We start from the raw sequence: 25,380 nt of genomic DNA, 5'->3' as shown, positions 1-25,380 counted from the left end.
TGAAATTTTCCTTTCCAAAAAACAAAAAAAATTCCATTAAAAAAAAATTTGAAAATTCTTAAACACATTTTTCCAATAAAAAGTGCCCAAATATTACTTTAGACAGTTCTAAACTTTTCAGTGAAACTTCCTCATAAATCCTTAAAATTCCAATAAAAATTTCCCGATGAATTTTTCCTGAAATATCTCATGTTTTCATTTCTTGTCCAAGGCATTACACTATCTGACACTTTCAGCAGCAGAGATCCTTTGTCTTTCCCGTATTGCTGAAACCTGTGGCCTGCTTTATAATGTGGAACGTCCTTCTTCAGTAGTTTTCCTTTAAATGGGCTCACCTGGCAGACTAATGATCACAGGTGTCTGACACTGATTTCAGCGATCTAAAGAGCCCTGAGACACAAAACCATCCATGAGTTTCATTGAAAAACAAAAATTTGAATGTTTATGACACTAAAATGCAATTTGCATAATAATTTGGAACGCGGTGTGTAGATGTTCCAAGAGAAGCACGATATGGACCTGCTCTCCCTCAGATAGGACTTAAGGTATAATGTGATTGAGTAAATAAAATAAATGTACATTAGTTCCCCAGAGGGAGAAAAAGCAGGGATTCTGGTAGATGATAATGCAAAGATAAGGACCAAATGCTCTCCCGTTGCTAGGTGATGTGCTAGTCTTGTCGAGTCGTGGCCATGGGGCGTCTTGGATGTGTGGTAAAGTTCGTCATACTGTAAGACCATTTTGGCCCGTTGGAGTCGGGCCTAAATCAGGCTGAACTTGTGTAGTCTTAAGGCCCATTTATGCTCAACGTTAAATACGGATCAGGATACGGACGGAGCCTTCTGTCCGTGCTCCGTGTTCATTTCATCCGTATTTCTGCATATTTCCAGAAAGCTTACGGGTACGGGTCAAACGTAGCAGTTCCACTAGAAACCGTGGGGGCGGTGTTGCTGTCACTACCCGATACATAGCTCTAGAGCAGTGTTACTCAACCAAAGAGCCAACTGTTGAAAAATAGCTTTGCATGAGCCACAACGTAAGTGGCGAAAAGTGGTGGCAAAATGGGCTAAAGTGGCTATACAAATAGGTTAAAGCTGGCAAAAATAGTCAAAAAGCAGCAAAAATGTGGCATGAAAATGGCTGAAATGGGGCAAAATAGGTATAAAATGGCAAAAGGTGACCAAAACATGATTTACAGGTGGCAAAAAAATGTGACTAAAATGGGCAAAAAGTAGCAAAAAAGTGGGAAAATGAGCAAAGGGTGGCAAAAACTGAGAAAAATGGCATTTAATGGAAAAAGGCAGCTTGAAAAGGCAAAACGTGGCAACAAAGGGGGGGGGGGGGGGGGGGGAATTGCAAAAACAGGATAAAAGAGGCAAAGACTGGTGAAAAGTGACAAAAATAAGGAAAAAAAAGTGGCAAAAAGGGCGAGAACTGATAAAAATATTATTTACAGGTGGTAAAAAATGACAAAAATCTCCAAAAACTGACTGAAACGGGCAAAAAGCAGCAAAGATTGGCAAAAATAGGCAAAAAAATGGCATTTAATGGCAAAAGGCAGCTTAAATTGGTGAAAAGTGGCAAAAGAGGGGAAAAAATGCAAATCTCAAGAGCAGAATATAAAAGGCAAAAACTGGTAAAAAAAGGGCAAAATGGAGTAGCAAAAATGGGCTAAAAGCAGCAAAAATGGATTAAAAATGGCAAAAATAGAAAAAAAGGGGCAAAAAATTGCAAATAAGAACAATGAAAATATACAGACAAAAAATAAAGGTTGACAGTTACTGTATATGTGTTGGAAACAAACTGACTAATGTGACTTAATTTCTGAGGCCAAAGTTTCCCTTTTTTAAGGTTTTCTGTGGGAATAATATTTGAAATTAAAAGAGCCACACGTTGAGCATCACTGCTCTACTGAGACAGGAAGAAGAAATAACAACAGCGGAACTTTTTGAGGAAAGGTTGTGCGAGTTGGTTAGAAACACTGCAACGATACATCATCAGTACCTCCTCCACAGTCGCCATGTTTGTTTTTGAGTTTGTTGTTGTCATAAACTTCTGACTCTGGGCTGCCCCCTGGTGGATGTATTGGTTAACATCCACGCCAACGTAAAGGACGCATGGAAGTATGTGAGCAGTGACGGTAACATGGTTTGAAAAGGACGTATACATTTATACGTAAACAGGCCTTTAGTCTAACGCAGTGCCTCAGGCTGACTGCCTCGCCACACTCGTACAGTAATCACTACGAAAGACACAGACGTGAAAATAATTTAAAAAGTTAGCGTTTCTGTTTTTACTGGTCTTGTGTGACTTTTTAATATTTTGACTGATCAAAAACTAAAAAAGGCTTTAAATATTTAACCTCACATGTAATGAATCTAGAGTTTTAGTTTTTGAATGTAATCATAAAAAGTGAATTTATACTCAGATATTTTTAAATGCCCCTGGGTAGCCGTCTGTATATTGGGCAGACTGGTAAGACAAAAAGAATGTAAAAGGGAATCAGAGATGAAGTGATGACTCTGCAGAGGCTCATAGCTACAGTAGAACAGACAAACCCTTTTTCTAAGTTGGCAGTAAGATTGATGGTGATTGGATTTTTTATGTTGTCATAGGAACAACTTAAATTTAGAGCAGGTTCTGTTTTCCCATGAACACATCAGCCGGGGCTACACAGCAGGAATTTAAAAGAATTCAGCTTCATGCTTGTCTGTAACTCAAACCCCCAGAGAATCAATCAGTTTTATGCATTTCCAGACCAGGTCCTACATTTCTGCTCTCACCTCATCAACAAACCAATCTGAACGAACCCAAACAGCATGAGCGAAATCAAATCACACTGTCTGAATCACATAGAATCATTAGATCAGTCAGCATGGCGGAGGAAATGTACCAGGCTAATGACACTGTGATTAGGTCTCCTGTATGCGTGGAGCTAACTGAGTGTGTGTGTATAAACATGACCCAATGTGTACCTGTGAATATACACTATATTGCCAAAAGTATTCACTCACCCATCCAAATAATGTAAATCAGGTGTTCCAGTCACTTCCATGTCCACAGGTGTATAAAATCATCACCTAGGCATGCAGACTGTTTCTACAAACATTAGTGAAAGAATGGCTCGCTCTCAGGAGCTCAGTGAATTCCAGCGTGGTACTGTGATAGGATGCCACCTGTGCAACAAGTCCAGTGGTGAAATTTCCTGGCTCCTAAATATTCCACAGTCAACTGTCAGTGGTATTAGAACAAAGTGGAAGCCATTGGGAACCACAGCAACTCAGCCACCAAGTGGTAGGCCACGTAAAATGACGGGGCGGGGTCAGAGGATGCTGAGGTCATAGTGCGCAGAGGTCACCAATTTTCTGCAGAGTCAATGGCTACAGACCTCCAAACTTCATGTGGCCTTCAGATTAGCTCAAGAACAGTGGTAGAGAGCTTCATGGATGGGTTTCCATGGTAACAGCTGCATCAAAGCCATACATCACCAAGTACAATGCAAAGCGCCGGATGCAGTGGTGTAAAGCACGCCGCCACTGGACTCTAGAGCAGTGGAGACGCCTTCTCTGGAGTGACCAATCACGCTTCTCCATCTGGCAATCTGATGGACCAGTCTGGGTTTGGTGGTTGCCAGGAGAACGGTACTTGTCTGACTGCATTGTGCCAAGTGTAAAGTTTGGTGGAGGGGGGATTATGGTGTGGGCTTGTTCTTCAGGAGCTGGGCTTGGCCCCTTAGTTCCAGTCAAAGGAACTCTGAATGCTTCAGCAGACCAAGAGATTCTGGACAATTCCATGCTCCCAACTTTGTGGGAACAGTTTGGGGATGGCCCCTTCCTGTTCCAACATGACTGTGCACCAGTGCACAAAGCAAGGTCCATAAAGACATGGAGGAGAGAGTTTGGTGTGGATCAATTTACTGGCCTGCACAGAGTCCTGACCTTAACCCCATAGAACACCTTTGGGACCATTTTTGCCACCGCTAACTCATTTTTGTCACTTCCTGCCCTTTTATGCAATTTTTCTTAGAGTGTTTGCCACTTTAAGCCCATTTTTACCACTTCTTTTTGTCACTATTTGCCCATTTTTGACACTTTTACCCTGCTTTTTGCAATTTATGCCACTTCTCGCATATTTAAGCTGCCTTTTGCAATTACATGCCACTTTTTGCCCATTTGTCCCACCTTTTTTTTCTGATTTTTGCTCAGTTTAGTCACTTTTCTACTCTCTGTAGAGAGTTTGGTGTGGATTAACTTGACTGGCCTGCACAGAGTCCTGACCTCAACCCCACAGAACACCTTTGGGATGAATTAGAGCAGAGACTGAGAGCCAGGCCTTCTGGTCCAACATCAGTGTGTGATTTCACAAATGGTCAAAAATTCCCATAACACTCCTAAAGCTTGTGGAAAGCCTTCCCAGAAGAGTTGAAGCTGTTCTAGCTGCAAAGGGTGGACCCACGTCAGATTAAACCCTCTGGATTAAAAATGGGATGTCATTGAAGTTCATAGGCGAGTCAAGGCAGGTGAGCGAATATTTTTGGCAACATAGTGTGTATCTATACTCGGCCAACACTCACCCAGCACAATAAGGTTGACCTGGCTCCAGTGGTACTTTCCCCCGGTCTTGACTTTGCAGTAGTATTCTCCAGAGTCGGTCAGCAGCAGGTCGCTGATCAGTAGGGAGGCGTCCCCCCCCAGGTAGTCCCCAGCAAAGGACAGACGGCCGGCCTCACTCCCTGTTGCCTCATTGGTGTACACCTGGCCTCCAAAGAAGGTGATGATCTACACATTGTGGAGAAGAAAAGAGAGTTGATCATTGTCAGGACAGACCTTGACAGGAAGAGAAAAACTGTACAGGACTGTGTGTCTGTGATCTGCTGTCCTCTTCTTCAGCATTAAGCACTATCAAACTATCTATCTCACTATCTGTGCCACGGCCTCAGAAGAGCCTCCTTCCTTTTTCACAGAATGTTCCATTTTCTTCTGGGTCTGATAATGTAAACTAGCGCCAGCACTCATCTTATTAATGCAACCCATCCTGAAAATAAGTCTTTCATATCACTTAACAACATGTCCCAACAGTGCTACACTTGATATATTTGATTGGTTTTCTGCCATTAACATTTAGAGTTATAGAACTGTAATGACGGCGTACAGGCACAGCTCCAACATATCCAACAGTCGCCCCCTGGGTGCACAGCCTGTAGTAGAACAGAATAGCAGCAGTCATGGGTAACACTGTTAACACTTTTTAATTAACACTTGGGAAATAATATTTTACAAATGAATGCATTCGTGGAATGCCAGTATCCTAGCAGTGCTCGTTTAGCTGATTATCTGTCAGCGCTGTTATCTTCTTATGCTGTTCTACAAGGGGAGCTGTCAAATTGACCAAATAAAAATCTATTCTGGTGCTGAGATAAAAGATTCAAATACCCACAGTGGCACTGGTGTGATTTTAGCACTGTAGCTAAAATAAAAGGCTGGATAATTAAACAAATCTCTCCCGCCAAACATTTCATTGTGTAATCATTTCATTAAATCACCACTTTCAGCTTTTGCCTTTAGGACAAAGGTACAGTCTCCTGTGCAAAGAGAAACATTTGTACTGAAATGTTTCCCCAGTTGCTATTAAATACTTTATTCAGGCAGGCCTGCTCCATCATAACACATGACGCTTCATTATTACACAGACTAGATTGTTCTTCTTCTTCTTCCGTACGTTTTTTGGCATTTTCAGTCTCCTCAGTTTGTCTGATTTTCACGGTTTAACTTTTATCATTTTCAGCATGTTCAGGAGAACTGTGCTTGAATTTTTCACATTTCTAACCCTTTTACTTTTTACAATATTTAACATTTTCCACATTTTTTGGCCCCATTAAAATGAATGGAAGATTTCTGCATTTATGCCTAAGGCCCTGTCCACACGGAGACGAAAATGATGTAATGCCGTTTCGCTTTGAAAAAGTTTTCTGTAAAGACGGGATCGTTTCAGGAAATATCTGTGTAAGCATGAAACCACTGGAAACGACTGAAAACGCTGTAGTGCATATGCCAAGCCTGTATGTGGCGCTGTGTTGGCCACAACAAGCTCAGTAGCTTCTGCAGCACGAACACAACCCTGTAGTCCGCTATAATTGTTTTGGCCGGACCCGCGCAGGCGCCTTAAGGGAGCTACGCTGTGTGTGACGTAACCATTTCAGGAAAGTCCACATGAAGACGAAACGGTAGTCGTTGACAGATTTATGCACTCTGGGACCCGTTTTTAAAAAGTGTCATTTACAGTCACCCAAAACGCCGTTTTCGTGTGGATGAAACGCCGATACGACAAAAAAACCTTAGCGTATACTCCTGAATTTGTCTCCGTATGGACGGGGCCTAAAACTGCTTCAACTTTGAGATTCTACAGATTCTGCATACTTCCACTTACAGACTTCATTTTTGCTTTAAAACGTAGACAAACTCTTCAGCTGTTTAACATGTATTCAGCTTTTAGCTATCTTCTACAGTTTCTCAGATTTCACAGTTTGAGCAACACAAACTTTTGGGGTTTCACACAAAAAGTCAGACTTCAGAGTGTGTGACATCATCAGTCAGAGTGCAGCAGCCTGCTGAGCTCATATATTTATATGTGTGTATAGGTGTGTGTGTGTGAACGTGTGCACATGGACACATGATTGATATTACTATGATCATTTAATTCATCAGTTAATTTACTATTACTTCCTAGCTTCTATCATTGTTATTATGGGTTTATATATATATATATATATTTTTTTTTTATTCAATTAGCAGCCTATTAACCCCCCCCCCCCCCCCCCAATTTTAGGACAGTTTGTATTATTATTATATTTTTGTATTATTAGTATACAAGATTGGAATAATATGTACTACATGAGACAGGACATCTTACCACACCACAAACTGTCCAACACCACCATCATAATAATGTCTGTTTTTGTTTTTATGTATTTATTCTCTTTTTTGTTTGTTTGTTTGCTTGTCTGCTTGTCTTTGTTGTTTTCTTGTTTTTCTTTCATGTACAGAGTTTAACAAATGTATCAGACCACCCTAACCCTAACCACAGTCAGGTTTCTGCCACAGCTGCCCTACATTAACAGCATTGATAATTACCAAAATCATTTTGATGTTTCTGCAACGGTTAATACACCAATATGTAGAAGCTCTTTAACCCAAATGATATTTTTAATGCTAAAATAGAATTATTATTGTTATCCATGAATTTTCACATTTACTGATTTACAAAAAAACTAAAATAGTAAAGCACATGAATATTTCTGATGAATGTGTCAGATTATAGTTATTTACTGTCATTCCTGAACAGAAAAATGAGTTTTAGTGGTTGAATGTTATGCTTGATTCATTTCTGACTTCTCAGAGAAGCCCAGTGAGCCGGCTCACATTTGGGTGAATTCAGTTTGAAATTCCTCATTCCTGTTCAAAATGGTGAAACGTGGAGAGCTGACTGAAAATGAAAGAGTCCACATTAAAGCCCTTCATGATGCTGGATGGTCCCTGAGACAGAGATGACAGGTGGGCTAATATGTTTGTTAAGCTCTGTATGTGTGTTCAGGTAGGGCTGATCCTCACAAGGGTTTTCTTTTTTAATCTGTTATTTCATCAGAATTTTTGCTGACAGTTGCAATAATGAAACAAATCTAATAAACTACAGTTGCACTTTAGATGTTCATCTCCTTCTTTAACTGGGAAGATTATTTTTCTCTGCTCCGTTTGCTTGTGCTTTCCTTATTTCTATCTTCTCACTGCCTCTCTCTCTCTCTCTCTCTCTCTCCGTCCACACACACAAACACAAACAAACACAGCTGTCACACTGGCCCATAACTCAGGGCGAGTGAGAGCCTGCAGATGGGGACCGCTAAATGCCGGTGCCACAGTGCATCAGCGCCTGAGACACGGGGCACCTGCTGGATCACAGGTGACGACCGGCCGTTTACACACACACCTACACACCAACGCTGCAGTGGCATCCATGCAAACATATTAAGTACAAACACAAATAAAACCAGCTATGCATTACTGTGTCACAGCTACAGGCGTGGAGCAGCACAGCCTGCCACCAAATAAATAGGAAATATTTAAAGAGCATCTGCCTATGGGCACACTGTCAGTGCTCTTATGAACTCTGGGCATGTATTACTCACATATAAATGAGTATACACCACTGTGTGGATTTAAGCTTCTAGTTATGCCTGGTCTTATTCTGAAAACACACACATATGACAGAGACACAGAAAAAGTGCCAGTGAGTGTGAGGAATTTAAGAAGAATTTAGAAGGATGGCTGCAGGCTGTTTGAGCAGTTTGCAATTATAATGAGATGGTTTGTTTATTCCGTAAAAATTAGAATTGTAGGCAGACGTAGTGTCCCTGCCTTCTCCAGCATGTGCGAATTTCTAAGAAGTCGTCTGAAGAAACGTTTAGTCTAGTTATAAAAACTTCAACAGGAACTTTCAAGTTTCCATGGATGGGGAAGTTGTTTTCATCTAAACTTTTGTATATAACACAATCTAAACTCTTACCCTGGTATGTTTGCTGTGCATCAGTGGGAGAGTTGGTCCTATCAACCATGAAGCTGGGGGTTCGATCCCCAGCTCCTGGTCTTGATGGGTTCAGGGGCAAAACACTCATCTCCACATTACTTTCACCCTGGCATCACTGATGTGTGAATGCATGTGAGCAGAGCACACCGACAGGAACTTTAGATGTCAGTGTGTGAGCGTAGTGTGAATGGGTCAGCCTGACCTGCAGTTAAAAATGTGCTTTAAGTAGTCCCATATCAGTTTCCTATATCTTCAGCTGAGGAATTTTATGGCACTAACACATTTAAAAAGTAGGGAAAGGGCAGCAAAAGCCATGGAAAGTAAGTATTACTGATGAAAAACAGCTGGAGGAGCATTTTGAACTAGTTAGGTTAATTGGCAACAGGTCAGCAACATGACTGGGTATAAAAGGAGCCTTTTAGAGAGGCAGAGTCTCTCAGAGGTAAAGCTGGACGGAGGTCCACCAATCTGAGAAAAAAACATCTAAAAATTGTGGAACAATTTCAGAAAAATGTTCCTCATCCTAAATCAGCAAAGACTTTAAACCTCCCTCAATCTACTGACCATAATATCATCAACAGACTCAGAGAATCTGGAGACAGGGGACAAGGCTGAAGGGGCCCTCAGGGGCCCTCAGGGGCTCTCAGGGGCCACATCATTAAAAACAGGCATGATTCTGTAGTGAAATCACTGCATGGGCTCAGGAACATTCCAGAAATCATCGTCTGTCAACACAGTTGGCCGTGCCATCCACCAATGACAGTTAAAGCTGATCATGGAGAGAAGAAGCCATATGTGAACAGGATCCAGAACCACCGTGGTCCGTCTTCTCTGGACCAAAGCTCATTTAACATGGACTGAGGAAAGATGGAAAACTGTTCTGTGGTCAGAGGAAACCACAGACGCCGTGTCCTGTGGACTAAAGAGGATCTGGAGCATCCAGCTGGTTCTCCTGGCTCAGGTCTAAAGCCTGCATCTCTGATGGGATGGGGTTGCATTAGTGCCTATGGCGTGGGCAGCTCTAACATCTGGAAAGGAACTATCAATGCTGAACAGTAGAGAGAGCTTTTAGAGCAGCATATGCTCCCATCCAGACAACGTCTCTGTCAGCACAACCATGCTAAACCACAGACCACATCCATCACAACAGCATGGCTTCACAGGACAAGAGTCCAGGTCCTGGTCTGCCTGCAGTCCAGACGTTTCACCAACAGAATACATTTGGAGCATCAGAGAAGGACAAATCCAGCAAAGAAGACCCAGCTAGAATCCTACATCAGACAAGAATGGGACAACATTCCTCTCCCATCAGCTGGTCTCCTCACTACCAGACGTTTACAGAGTGTTAAAGAAGAGGGGATGCTGCACCGTGGTAAACATGGACCTGTCCCTACTTTTTTGAGAAGTGTTCCTCACATCAAATTCAAAATGAGATGATAAAATGTCTCAGTTTAACATCTAGTATGTTTTGTTCTACTGTGAATAAAATACGGGTTTATGAGATTTGACAATCATGTTTTTAATTCAAATTTTACACAGCGACCCAGCTTTTTTGGAATTGGAGGTGTAATACTTCCTTAAGAGAGAAAATACATGAGTAACTTATCTCTATCTAGCCTAATGATCAGAACTGAGACAAGCCAAATGTTGAATATGGATAAAAACTCAAACAGTCGAGGTTTCTGAGGCTCCTGTTTATCATTTTTTGGGTTTTAGGATATTTTTAAAAGATTTTATCAAGAAGAGAAAGGGACCACCATGTTCACCTGCTTGTAATGTAATGGGTCAGCTGGGTTAACCATGACTGTAACGTTTTATATATCAGTGCATTCCTCATTATGTGCTTATATTCTGTATTTACCTGCCTTCATCGCCAGCATACAGCAAACCCTCCTCAGAATCACACTGCTGCTGGATTCTTTCAGGACAGGATGATCATCAGCAATAAGCCGCTTGTTGTCATTGTTTATGTTATTTGTGAATATTACATCCACTTTCACGATACGAGCCAAACACACAGTCTGACTGAGTTTACAGCCACACATGATGTACTCTAAGGAATCTGGATCAGCTTTAGTGAGATGTGTACAGTGACCCTCCCTTGCCCTGTCTCTCGCTCCTTCTGCCCTGTGTCCTTCACACATGTAGCCTGTGCATTTGCTAAGAGAGGCAAAATGTTGACAAGATGCTCTTTCTCACTTAACATGGCCTTGGAGCAGAACAAAAGAATCATTTATTCATTTAGCTACAGGCACAGTCTCTTTCCTAATCAAATTTTCAGACGTTTGATTTTAATTAATGGCGCCTTCAACGTTATCTTCCTGTTAAATATTCATGACAATGTGGCAGCAGCCCTCTGGTTCATCAAAGCACGAGACACTTGTTTTCCCCTTTTTCGTGCATTCCTGGCCTCCGTTCCCCCTTCACACACTCCCTCTTCATGTCCGTCTCAGTGTTAGCTTTCACTGTGCTAACGAACACATCAGTGAGGGAACACGACTAAAGAGAAAGGAAATCTTTCTTCCAACAGAAAGCTGCTAACATGTAATGCTCTGTCTGATATCAGACACTGTGTTCAATTTCTGTGAAGTAAAGCAATGAATTAAAACCAGTCAAATGACACCATCACATCTTCAGAGACCGAGAGAGAAAGAAACACCTCAGAATCAAACTACAGGGTAGTGTTTTAAAAAGGACGTAGAAATGTGCTTCCAAGTGTGGAGAAACCTCATTCACCATTTCAAACATTATTTAGTTTTTAATTTTATACCACCTAAATAAAAACAGTTAAGGCTGTTCGATTGGTGTTAAACTCCTTCACCTGTAATGCATTAAACTGTTCTAATGTCCCTGTTAGTAATGATTAATTCATGTTTAAAAACTATTCTGTTTACATTTAAACAGCTATTAATGATGTCAGTTTGGCATCATTCCAACAGATTCAGCCTGTGACCTACACCATAGTGACCTCGTCCATAGTGACCTACACCATAGTGACCTACACCATAGTGACCTACACCATAGTGACCTACACCATAGTGATCTACACCATAGTGACCTACACCATAGTGACCTACACCATAGTGATCTACACCATAGTGACCTACACCATAGTGACCTACACCATAGTGATCTACACCATAGTGACCTACACCATAGTGACCTACACCATAGTGATCTACACCATAGTGACCTACACCATAGTGATCTACACCATAGTGACCTACACCATAGTGACCTCGTCCATAGTGACCTACACCATAGTGACCTACACCATAGTGATCTACACCATAGTGACCTACACCATAGTGACCTACACCATAGTGATCTACACCATAGTGACCTTCACTATAGTGACCTACACCATAGTGACCTACACCATAGTGACCTACACCATAGTGACCTACACCATAGTGACCTACACCATAGTGATCTACACCATAGTGACCTACACCATAGTGACCTACACCATAGTGACCTACACCATAGTGATCGTCACCATAGTGACCTACACCATAGTGACCTACACCATAGTGATCTACACCATAGTGACCTACACCATAGTGACCTACACCATAGTGATCTACACCATAGTGACCTACACCATAGTGACCTACACCATAGTGACCTACACCATAGTGATCGTCACCATAGTGACCTACACCATAGTGACCTACACCATAGTGATCGTCACCATAGTGACCTACACCATAGTGACCTACACCATAGTGACCTACACCATAGTGATCGTCACCATAGTGACCTACACCATAGTGACCTACACCATAGTGACCTACACCATAGTGATCGTCACCATAGTGACCTACACCATAGTGATCGTCACCATAGTGACCTACACCATAGTGACCTACAGCATAGTGATCGTCACCATAGTGACCTACACCATAGTGACCTACACCATAGTGACCTACACCATAGTGACCTCGTCCATAGTGACCTACACCATAGTGACCTACACCATAGTGATCTACACCATAGTGACCTACACCATAGTGACCTACACCATAGTGATCTACACCATAGTGACCTTCACTATAGTGACCTACACCATAGTGACCTACACCATAGTGACCTACACCATAGTGACCTACACCATAGTGACCTACACCATAGTGATCTACACCATAGTGACCTACACCATAGTGACCTACACCATAGTGACCTACACCATAGTGATCGTCACCATAGTGACCTACACCATAGTGACCTACACCATAGTGACCTACACCATAGTGACCTACACCATAGTGACCTACACCATAGTGACCTACACCATAGTGACCTACACCATAGTGACCTACACCATAGTGACCTACACCATAGTGATCGTCACCATAGTGACCTACACCATAGTGACCTACACCATAGTGATCGTCACCATAGTGACCTACACCATAGTGACCTACACCATAGTGACCTACACCATAGTGACCTACACCATAGTGACCTACACCATAGTGACCTACACCATAGTGACCTACACCATAGTGATCGTCACCATAGTGACCTACACCATAGTGATAGTCACCATAGTGACCTACACCATAGTGACCTACACCATAGTGACCTACACCATAGTGACCTACAGCATAGTGATCGTCACCATAGTGACCTACACCATAGTGACCTACACCATAGTGACCTACACCATAGTGATCGTCACCATAGTGACCTACACCATAGTGACCTACACCATAGTGACCTACACCTGCTCAAACATGAGTTTGAGTTTGTGATGCTTGAAAGCTCAAAATATGACCAAAACCTAAAATCCACTAAATTACATGAAGCAACTGCAGAGAAAGGTAGAGACAGAATGGGGGGAAGTAACATCCTGACATTTTCGGCTCCATGCAGCTCTTGTCTCCCTTCCTGCTCCTGCACAGAGGGCAGCCGTATGAACATTACTGGAGTTGGGCGGTGGGTTGTCAGGTCTGGGTGGTTGAAATTTTCTGCAGTGGTGAAATGTGCACGTGTATCCTGATTGACAGATGATCAGACTTTGGATATCTTCAGACAACAGAAATTTTATGCTCATTCAAAATAGTGTGATGAAAATATATTTTTTTTCAATTTCCCCATTACTCATAAAGAGGTGATAATTTCAGCATCCTTTCCTGTCTGCTGTGTTATTGACATTTAAAACCTTTATAAAATGTGCTCAAAATAATGCTTATTTATATAATATTTGTGTGTTTTTTTATTATCTAATTGCAATTACGGCAAAGAATATATAATTTGTGTTTGAATTTGAAGTTTGTGCTTAATATTTGAATATGACTAAAAGGTGTGGGCTAAAGCAGGAAATGTTTCAGAAACTTGTCAGTGGAACATAAATAATCAGAAATCTAAAGGCTTCACTGCTGGTGATGCTGTAGGAGAGCTGCTGTTATGTTCTAACAGGTGACCGTGTTAACTGGTGACTTTCCAGCTGAAAGTCTCAGCAGTTGTTGTAGTTTCAACACTTTTAAAACACACAACATTTCCCGTTGTGTCTAAGACATACAGAGGAGTTTCCGGTCTATTGAACTGTTCGGTATTGTTTGGTAACCCAGGCGCCTTCGTACAGTCACCAGCCAACATGATCTCCCGTTAAACCGTAACACCGGTCATTGAAACCAGACTATAGATCCCCTTGTTTTGACTGTCTGTGCTGTTCAGCAGGTTTTGGCTGATATTAATTCTAGATGAATGTGTCTGTATGATGTGAATGCAGCTTTATGAACTCTTCCTAGGGGTGGGAATTGATAAGGTTCTATTGATATCGATACCGTTATCAATTCTTCTTATCAATTTGATTCTTTATCGATTCCGTTATCGATTCCTACCTGTGAATTTTCTTTTTGGATTGCTAAAAATGTTAAACATCGAGTGTTAGACAAAAAAAATCTCTTTTTTGTTGGATATGTCTCGTTAAGACAAACTGCTCTCTGGATCTTTAATCTGTGAACTTTAATTAGAATACAGGACTACTGCTCATTTTCTTCAAAAGACAAAACCTTAAAATAAACTTAAAACTAGTCTCTGGATTCTAGCTCTCCGTAGGAATCAAAATAAATTGAACTCTCGTGCAAAATTAACAGTTATTGTGCATAAAGATGAATGTCCTGCATTAGACATCACTGTTTGACAGACGTTTCTTATTGCCATGTGTGCGACATTTTTGGAGAACTGAAGCCACATTTTTGACGACTTTAGTCTGTTTTTGTGACAGTTCATTAGAAATGGGTGGTAATATGATAATACTGTATGCTGGGGTACTAAAAATAGCCACGGTGTTGCTTTGATTACCATCATGAAGACGGTGCTGTGGGATTAGCGCACATTAATGATAAATTCCTCGAGAATTTATGTATTTTTCCACCCACAGCACCTCTGCCTGTGTATGAACGCGCTTTAAAAGTGATGACTTAACTCCAGTTGATGATGTCGGGACAGTTTTGCAAAGGACAAACACTCACACATACACCGGCGCGTTGATAGCCTACTCGCACGCCATGGTGCAAGCACGGCGCGGGGACAGTTCTGGCACCGCGGTAGTCTTCTCTAAGGTCAAACTGTTAGACGTGCACCGCTGGCTCCAGTGTGATCTGAGACAACGCGAGTTTAAAAACGCTCTCATTCTTCTTTCTGGCAACATGTCAGTGATGAGATATTATTACGTATACCCACGTCCTGCTGCAGCCATGCCAGGTACAACAGAAACCACTCAGGAGTTTTAAAAAACGTTTAAACTGATCTTTACCCGTTTAATGTGAAATATACAGGACGGACCTCGCCATTGAAGCACAACCCAGACATTAAAAATATTTAAGTCCAATCTTTTTCTGTTAAAAATCCCACAGAAGATGACTTTACATTCACAGATTCTATGATAGCCTATTAGATATGGATTAACCTGTCTCATCTTCTGGGAGGAGAGGAGGGGAGGGAGGAAAAAGAGCGCACGTCTGTCTTTGAAAGAGAAAAAAGAGAAACTTCATTCCATGATTTAACCTGTTTTACTTGTATAATTCACTTCTCCCGCTCCTGTAAACGTCTCCTGATGAGCCTGTTTTATTCTAGACTGGAAGGATAAAGGATTAGACGAAGCGCTGCAGAGGCGCGCGCCGACAGGCGCTTGTTTAATGTGTTTTTTAAACACCTTGTGGCGATCCTGTAAAGCCCGCTAAATGTTTATTTTCTCAGCTTCTCTGTTCAGCTGACTGTCACATGCGAGGCCTGTTTTTTATGGCATGTAGAGGTGAGGCATCGATAAGGGAATCGTTTAGAGAGAGGAAATGATGTCCATGGATCGAGCCAATAGGAACCGGTTCTCAGTTCCCACCCCTAAAGTAGCCTACATGACTTTAGTTTAGCCCACTCAGCAGTCAGGCTTCCTTTTTCCTGGGATTGTACAATCCAAAGTCTTCAAACTTTTACTTTGGGAAAACAGGAAAGCTGAGAAACTCAGGGCTTCCTAGACAGTGTCAGACAGCACTGTCAACATTAGCATAAGAGCTACAGCTGCTAACGCTAACAGTGCTGCTAACGCTAACAGTGCTGCTAACACTAACAGGGCTGCTAACGCTAACAGTGCTGCTAACGCTAACAGTGCTGCTAACGCTAACAGTGGTGCTAACACTAACAGTGCTGCTAACGCTAACAGGGCTGCTAACGCTAACAGTGCTGCTAACGCTAACAGGGCTGCTAACGCTAACAGGGCTGCTAACGCTAACAGTGCTGCTAACGCTAACAGTGGTGCTAACACTAACAGTGCTGCTAACGCTAACAGGGCTGCTAACGCTAACAGTGGTGCTAACACTAACAGTGCTGCTAACGCTAACAGGGCTGCTAACGCTAACAGTGGTGCTAACACTAACAGTGCTGCTAACGCTAACAGGGCTGCTAACGCTAACAGGGCTGATAACGCTAACAGTGCTGCTAACGCTAACAGTGCTGCTTACGCTAACAGTGCTGCTAACACTAACAGTGCTGCTAACACTAACAGTGCTGCTAACGCTAACAGTGCTGCTTACGCTAACAGTGCTGCTTACGCTAACAGTGGTGCTAACACTAACAGTGCTGCTAACACTAACAGTGCTGCTAACGCTAACAGTGCTGCTAACGCTAACAGTGCTAAGACACTCTAAAACACTGATACTCAACGCGTGGATCTTTTATGATTGTTTGTGGCTCTTTTATGATTGTTTGTGGCTCTTTTATGATTGTTTGTGGATCTTTTATGATTGTTTGTGGCTCTTTTATGATTGTTTGTGGCTCTTTTATGATTGTTTGTGGCTCTTTTATGATTGTTTGTGGATCTTTTATGATTGTTTGTGGCTCTTTTATGATTGTTTGTGGCTCTTTTATGATTGTTTGTGGCTCTTTTATGATTGTTTGTGAATCTTTTATGATTGTTTGTGGCTCTTTTATGATTGTTTGTGGATCTTTTAATGATTGTTTGTGGCTCTTTTATGATTGTTTGTGGATCTTTTAATGATTGTTTGTGGCTCTTTTATGATTGTTTGTGGATCTTTTATGATTGTTTGTGGCTCTTTTATGATTGTTTGTGAATCTTTTATGATTGTTTGTGGCTCTTTTATGATTGTTTGTGAATCTTTTATGATTGTTTGTGGCTCTTTTATGATTGTTTGTGGCTCTTTTATGATTGTTTGTGGATCTTTTATGATTGTTTGTGGATCTTTTATGATTGTTTGTGGCTCTTTTATGATTGTTTGTGGCTCTTTTATGTCTTCATTTGAAATATTATTCCCAGTTTTTACACTTCTTTTTGACACTTTTAACCTGCTTTTTGCAATTCTTTGCCCCTTTTTTGCCACTTTTCACCCATTTTAGCTGCCTTTTGCAATTTAATGCCACCTATTTCCTATTTTGCCACTCTTTTATGCGTTTTGCCCACTTTCCCACCTTTCTTCTGATTTTTGCCCCTTTAAGTCATTTTTCACTTATTTTTCACCACTTTTCTTTGTCACTTTTCACCCAATTTTGCAAATTTTTGCCACTTTGTGCCACTTTTTCCCCATTTAAGCTGTGTTTTGCAATCAAACTCCACTTAATTCCCATTTTTCCACCTTTTTTCTTATTTTTGCCCATTTGAGTCATCTTCTACTCAATTTTGCCCAGTTTTTGCCACTATTAGACCATTTTTGCCACCTGTAACTCATTTTTTGCCACATTTCACCCATTGTTACTACTTTCTGCCCCTTTTTGCCACTTCAGACCAATTTAAGCTGTCTTTTACAGTTAAATTCCCCTTAATTTCCATTTCCCACCATTTTCTGATTTTTACCCATTTTGGTCACTTTTCACTCATTTTTTTTCCGTGTTGTTGCCACTTTTGGACCAGTTTTGCTACATTCTCCAAGTGTTTGCCCCTTTTTGCCTATTTTTTGCCACTTCTTACCCATTTAAGCTGCTTTTTACAGTTAAATGCCACCAATCCCCATTTTCCCACTGTTTTTTCTGATTTTTGCCCATTTTAGTCACTTTTCACTCATCTTTCTCCCCTTTTTTGACAGTTTTTCTACCAGTGTTTTCCACTTTCAGTCCTTTTTTTTCTACTTCTTTTTGTCACTTTTCACCCATTTTTAACACTTTAATCCTGCTTTTTGCAATTTTTTGCCCCTTTTAGCCTATTTTTGCCACTTCTTTCCCATTAAAGTGTCTTTTTGCAGTTAAATTCCTCTTAATTTCCATTTTTCCACCCTTTTTCTGATTTTTGCTCATTTTTTTCACCACTTCCCATCCATTTTCCCACATTCTGCCCTTTTGCCACTTTTCTCCCAGTGTTTGTCACTTTTGGACCATTTTTGCCACCTTTAACTTAATTTTGGTCACTTCCATCCATTTTTGCCACTTTTTGTTCCCAGTGTTTGCCACCTTTAAGATATTTTAATTCCCACTTTTCACCTCTTAGATTGTGGCTCTTGCAAATGTTTTTTTCAACAATCTGGCTCTTAGGTTGTGCAGGGTTGAATAACACTGCTCTGAAACATGAAGTGCTGCGGTAACTTTGGGAATTGAGTTAATGTGCAACTCTTATGGCTCCTGCTGGAAATCAATCAGGATGACATGGAGAAAGATGGAAGAAAGATAGGCGGTAGATAGACGGAGAGAGAGAGAAAACTAAACATGTTCTAGCATCAGTTGGTGTCTTCTACTTATCTGCATCTTATCTTTATTCTCAGATCAAGATTCCTTGATAGAGTGATTTAAATGTGCCGAGAAATCACAGGTGGTTTAAAATCAGAACGAAAAATAATTCTTCTCTCACCACTCTCTGTTTGGAGTTTGGCTTCTGCAGCAGCCACTCGATATCAAGAGAGTTGGATGACGGTAACTGATGGTGGCATGGTAAGGTGGCGTTGTCCCCAAGGACCTTCTTCATCTCCGTCTGGGCACCCACCAATAGCAGGCTGAACAGAACTGTGGAAGTAGGAGAGAGAGGAGAGGCGTCAAATGAGGACACTTCTTGATCCAAACTTGAGACAAGAGGCAGATGCTGCAGATAGGAAGCAAAAGCATGCCGGTAGAGGAAACGGATACGGAGCACAGTCAGATATGACCTAGAATTCCATCACTGTCTGACAGATGCTGGGGTACGCCACAGCCTGACACAAAGAGACCCCTCGTGACACGGGCAGTCAAAGAAAAGATTCTTACTCAGAGCAACAGCTGTGCACAGAAGCAGGCAGAAATACAAAGGTACATGCCATTCTGGCTTTCAAGGGACAACAACGATTTAACACCGACACTTTAAATACAACCACAGTGATGCTAGTGTCGCTCTGATTAAGTTAATCCAACCAGTGTTTATTATCCACCCCAAAGTAGGAGGTTTTACAGGTATCTCAGCATGCTTTACCATAGAGCAGGTATGGACCAAACTGGATTTAGAGACACCCAAAATGAATCCCCCATGAGCAAAGCTTGGTCACATGGCAGGGAACACCTCCCTCTTACCTGCAATTTCCACATAGGACGACTGCGTCGCGCACCGAAGTGCCGCTCACGTAGGAATAGCGTGTCAACAGCAGACTATTTCACCTTTTGGGTCAATTTATCATCCTTTCTGGTATAAGTCCATGATATTATTGCTTCCACCATTGGGGGAGTACATTAGGAAGTTAAAGGTCAATGTTTGCTTAAAGGATCTGTGGTTTTATGTCAAATTCTTTGGCTAAATGTCCTCACTTTTGTTGCATTGTGTTGCATTTTGAAAGAACCGGATATTCTATGCTTGTGACTTCCTCTTCTGGAGCTTTCTGATTGACGGGTACTGGCACGGTTTGGCAGCAGCCGGTGCTGAAAATAAATCTGCAGCGTATCTCGAACGAAGCGGAGTGTGGGTCCAGGCACTGTTGAAGCCAGAAATACTACGTTAAAGGATGGGTCAGGAGTCAGAAGGAGCTGAATGCAGCCTTGATGTTATGTTTATTTCAAGCAGGACAATGGTACACGAGTGAGACCCCAAATCTCTCTAACCATGCACTTTTATACCTCTCAGTCCATGTGTGCACGCGCGCCGAACTAAACACTTCTGGATGTTCACCGCACACACACACTTCCTGGTAACTACCAAAGCATTCCTGGGAGTATAACAAAATGCTTCCAAGTTGTATCTCTCCCACCGTGTCACATTAATCACTGACTGGTCCAGTAAACATCAGTCGACCTAGGAATGTCGTGGTAACCTTATCCCAGAACAGAGAGTCAAAGGCTGTGTGAGGACAGTCAACCATTATACAAGTATAATAGTGTAATACACTATTAGGTGTAAAAACACAATACACCTACATGTAGGTTGAAATAAACGTAACATCGAGGCTGCATTCAACTCGTTCTAACTCCTGACTCATCCTTTCATGTAGTATTTCTGACTACAATAGCACGCGCCACTGCTGCTCTGGAGCGCCGGCTGTGGAAATTCTCTGATAGACTAGAGAGGGAGCGATTTCCTCCGCAGTACGATTTGCTGGCGGTTCATGGCACGTTCGCTGTATGTGGAAACTGGAGCTCAGAGGGCGGAGACATTGAGCGGAAGTAAAGTCATGCTGAACAGTTAAGGAGCATTACCTCCACAGGTGCACTACCAAAGACAACAGCAGTGAATCATCTACTGAAATATGTTAGCATCCCCTACAGGTGGTCAGAACTGACGTCTGAATTCTCCTGTTGGACAGTTTGGCCAACAGCTGATGAAAAGTCTTTCAACTTATTAGGAAAAGGAGGTAAACCAGTAATCCTGGGGTGTTAACCAGCTTATAGCCATGCCATGGATCCATCCATCCATCCATCCATCCATCCATCCATCCATCCATCCATCCATCCATCCATCCATCCATCCATCCATCCATCCATCCATCCATCCATCCATCCATCCATCCATCCATCCATCCATCCATCCATTCATAAATCTATCCATCCATCCATCCATCCATCCATCCATCCATCCATCCATCCATCCATCCCTCCATCCATTCATAAATCTATCCATCCATCCATCTATCCATTCATCCATCCATCCATCCATCCATCCATCCATCCCTCCATCCATTCATAAATCTATCCATCCATCCATCCATCCATCCATCCATCCATCCATCCATCCATCCATCCATTCATAAATCTATCCATCCATCCATCCATCCATCCATCCATCCCTCCATCCATTCATAAATCTATCCATCCATCCATCTATCCATTCATCCATCCATCAATCCATCCATCCATCCATCCATCCATCCATCCCTCCATCCATTCATAAATCTATCCATCCATCCATCCATCCATCCATCCATCCATTCATAAATCTATCCATCCATCCATCCATCCATTCTTTAAAGGAACAGAAACTGAGATATTAAATATTACAAGTATCTTGGAACTGTGTTTGACTCTGAACTAAAGTTTGTTCTGAACACAGAGTCAATAGTCAACGGTGGTCAGCAAAGGATCCACTTGCTGCAGAAGCTGAACTCTTTTAGTGTTTCTGAGGGCATCTTATCTTGTTTTTATCATTCTTTTATTGAAAGTCTTTCAACATTTTCTTTTGTGTGTTGGTTTAATGGACTGTCTGTAAAGGACAGGAACAGCCTAAACCAGATAATCAAAGTCTGCTCCAAGATCATTGGTGTCCAGCTGGAGGACCTAAGCTCCCTCTGGAAGAAACGTGTGGTCCAGAAAGCCAGAGGAATAATAAATCAGCCTGACCACATTCTCTCCTCTGACTTTTCTCTTATGCCCTCTGGGCGGCGCTATCATGCTCCCCCAAGGAAAACCAACAGATACTCAAACTCATTTATCCCTTCAGCTATCAGGCTGCTAAATGCTGAGAGGTGAACAGAATCTGATTGGTGTGTTTTGCTCGTTAATGCATCCTTGACATTGTATTAATTGTACTTATTGTATTTATTGCTGATGCTGTGGATCTGTTGGCACTGACATGTGAATGTGGTTGCTTATTTTCTGCAGTGAATGTTTTGGATTTGTTTGTTTTTGTTCTCTGATTGTTTAGATCGTTTCAATAAGGCAGGGTAAACTGTAAACTGAATTGCCCTTTGGGATTAATAAAGTCGTCTGAATCTGAATCTGAATCTAGAATAAAACTCTTTTGCATTCAGGTGTTTAAACACTTATTTGTATATACCTATCTATAAATACTATGTTTCATTTTTACAAGGTTTGTTCTGCTAAATGCTAAATATTACACACTGCCCTTTAAAAGAAACATCAGAAGGTAGCTGATTGTCAGAAAAATAACAGCGTGCGCCCATGTAATAATGTTGTTTTTTGACTCAAAGCATTTTGTTAAAGGATTGAATGAAAGACTAGAGAGGCACGCTCTCTGCCTACGTCGCCTGTATGTGCGTCTCAGCATGTGCTAGCGTGATGAGGGCTTTAAACACCTGGTGGTAATCCTGTGGGGGGAATTTCAAAAAACACTGACAGACACATCCAGAAACATGACTCAGCCTCCTAACTCGATGAGGCCTGCTAAATGGTCATATATGATAAATGTGATGGTAGTGTATCAGTAGCACTTCAGTGTCAGTCCCATGCTGGACTGTAGATAAAATGACGGGTTTTTGAGGAATCATTCGTGTGCTTTAAAAATGACTGAGTAGTATAGAGCTTTTTCTACTTCTGATGAGTGAACAGCTAATTCAGTAAAAGTGACATAAAGGCTGTGTGGTACTGGAGCTATGTTTGAATGCACGGCCTGTTGGCCTGGTCATACTTCTTTAGAACGTATTCTATTCACAGGATGACACATGTGCATGTCTAAAATAGATTTTCACTTTTATGTATGGCTTTATTGAGTATTGTGGTACAAGATTTGGTACTGCTGTGGTATTATCACAACACCAGTCTGGTTTTCTCTGTCATGCCAATGTCAGACATGTCATAGAAAAAAAGGCAGTTGAAAAAACAAAATTCCCCCTGTCCACATGTTTTGTAAAAATGTGACTGACTACTGAGTGAAGATAGTCAAATCCAGCAATAATTCCAAGTGTGTGTGCCAGCCGGGGACTTTGGGTTTCCAGCCAGACTGTCAGGGCCCGTGTCTCAGCGGGGGAGCAGCAAAGTTAATTTATTGGAGGATGCTGGACAGCCCGGCGGGCTTGAGTGGAATTAGCCAGAGGCGTCAGGGGGGTTTGCTGGAAGCAGCAGCTATTGATGGTGTTGCTATGTGTGTTAGTCCATGTGTGTGTGTGGAGAGGAGGTGGCGATCTGCTGAGATATTCGACCCCCTCCACCTGGTGGAAAGGCTGTACAATACTGCAAAGCTCCACTAAACTTACACGCTCCGATGTGACAAGATATTTTTGGCTCTACAACATTTAACTTAACTACCTGCCTTTAATTTAATTGCTGAGTAAGTGGATCGCTCCCAGGGATTCTGAGAGCTTAAAATAAAGTTACCCAGCTAGCATATGCTCATCTGGGATTTTGCAGAGGAAGTACAGGTTATGCAAATATTGATACCTCTCCTTCCATTATTATCTTGTGAGATAGGCATTAATTTCAATATTTCCTTCAATTTTAACTGTAAAAACCCTCATGGTGTTAGATATACTGTACACTGGTGCTATGTCTGCAGAGTGACTCAAAGAAAGAATACCTTGAAGCTCACACATAACTGCATGCTGTCAAATGTTCCACATGAGGCCAGCTGTGGTCTGTGAATGCATTAGCACTCACTGGGCGCCCGTCCACTCGTTCACCCGTCCGCCCTCATATGGGCCAACACCCCGTCCCATAGGAGAGCTTTAAGCCAATCAAAATGTCAGTTCTGCTGTGAAACCAAAGAGTGAGTGCTGACGCAGGACACGGGGGTGAAGGGCGGCCCCGCACAAGCCACGTCTTCTGAGGGGCTTCACCCTGACAGATGACGTGATGGATTTCAGCAGTTCCTCACAGTTTCAGCTCTGCTGTTGCCTTATGAGCTGTCCAGTGGAAACCCAAACTCCAGGCTTTTCCCTCTCAGTCATGTTAAAAGTTGCAGCTGACCCACTGTAACGTGCAGCGCTGGTAACAACTTTCACCTGAACATTAACGTTACACTGGATTGTCTAACATCTCCTTCATCCAGCGACTGTGGCTCAGTGGGGAGAAAATAATCTCATTGGGATTTTTTCCCCCAATATTGCCGTTGTGATTTAAAAGGCAATTACTTTAAGGTTCCACATTTTATGCAATATTCAACAACCATAAGCAGTAAATTATTCTATTTCATAACCAATGCAATGCTAGATAAATTAAACTAGGGATGAGGGAGTAAAAATATATATATAATTATGATTGTGGCCCATATAGAAAATGTAATATTGATTGCTGTACTGAAGGGATGATCATTTTTTATTTTATTCTCATTTTGATCAAGAAAATCATACACACAAACAGGAAAAGTAGGATTTTACTAAACTATTTTGAAAAGAAGACACCTGTATATCCTCCTAAGACCCTGCATCCACTTATGAGGACATTACATCTAGGCCTCTCTACATTATAGAAATCATTTTTGGTATTTGAATTGATGAGATAAAAGTACAAAATAATGTCCATTCAAGTTTAAGGTATTTGCTTGAAATGCTGCTATAATCTTTTTGGGATATTTTAGGGAATTTTCTTGGAAGTTATTACGTTTTTTTTATGGTAGGAAGATATAATTTATTTTGGAGAGTTTGTATTTTTTTATTATTATTATTACCAAATTTTTAAAATGTATTTATTTATTTATTTTTTTGTTTCCATCATTTTCATGGAATTTTGGAGAATGTTTTTGAACATTCGTTGAATTTGCCAAGAAATTTCAAGGGGAATTTGCTTGAAATTTTTTCATGAATTTGCATGGAATTTTTTGGGGAATTTTTTTATTGGAATTTTAAGCCTTTATAAGGAAGTTTCACTGAAAGATTTGAAGACTATCTAAAGAAATATTTGAGTATATTGTGGATTTATTTTATTTCATTTGTGTGGGTTTTGGAAAGGAAATTTTCCAAGAAATCCCTGTTCAATGACGAGGCTGATGTATTAACATATTCGACAGTACGTATCCCAAATAAGTGGAAAAAACAAAAAAAGCTCTCCTAACAAAGGCTCAGGTCTAAGGAGGATATAGGCACAATATTTACAGCATGTCTTTTCTGCTGCCAAACAGTCGTATCACATTAGTATTTTTCCACAACACAGGTTAAAAAATACTGCACTGTTTGCGATTTGAAAATTGCAGCAGGCCTTATTGCAATTCAATCTAATTTGGGATTAATTGCCCAG

The 25,380-nt window shown here is 41.4% G+C and overlaps 1 protein-coding gene across 1 annotated transcript in view; it reads right to left on the bottom strand.

The window, feature by feature from the left end:
- clmpb (CXADR like membrane protein b) overlaps window positions 1-25,380 on the bottom strand; it is a 156,521-nt gene that overhangs the window by 24,795 nt on the left and 106,346 nt on the right. Inside the window, exons 2-3 of the mRNA XM_041799429.1 lie at window positions 18,875-19,026; window positions 4,574-4,778 (exon numbers count right to left, since the gene is read on the bottom strand). Of these exons, the coding sequence (XP_041655363.1) occupies window positions 4,574-4,778; window positions 18,875-19,026 (357 nt within the window). The remainder of the gene's footprint in view (window positions 1-4,573; window positions 4,779-18,874; window positions 19,027-25,380) is intronic.

This window comes from Cheilinus undulatus, linkage group 2 (genome assembly GCF_018320785.1).
Source record: "Cheilinus undulatus linkage group 2, ASM1832078v1, whole genome shotgun sequence".
Classification (NCBI taxonomy): domain Eukaryota; kingdom Metazoa; phylum Chordata; class Actinopteri; order Labriformes; family Labridae; genus Cheilinus; species Cheilinus undulatus.
The sequence above is the reverse complement of the archived record's forward strand: the minus strand, read 5'-3'. Positions and strand labels throughout refer to the sequence as shown.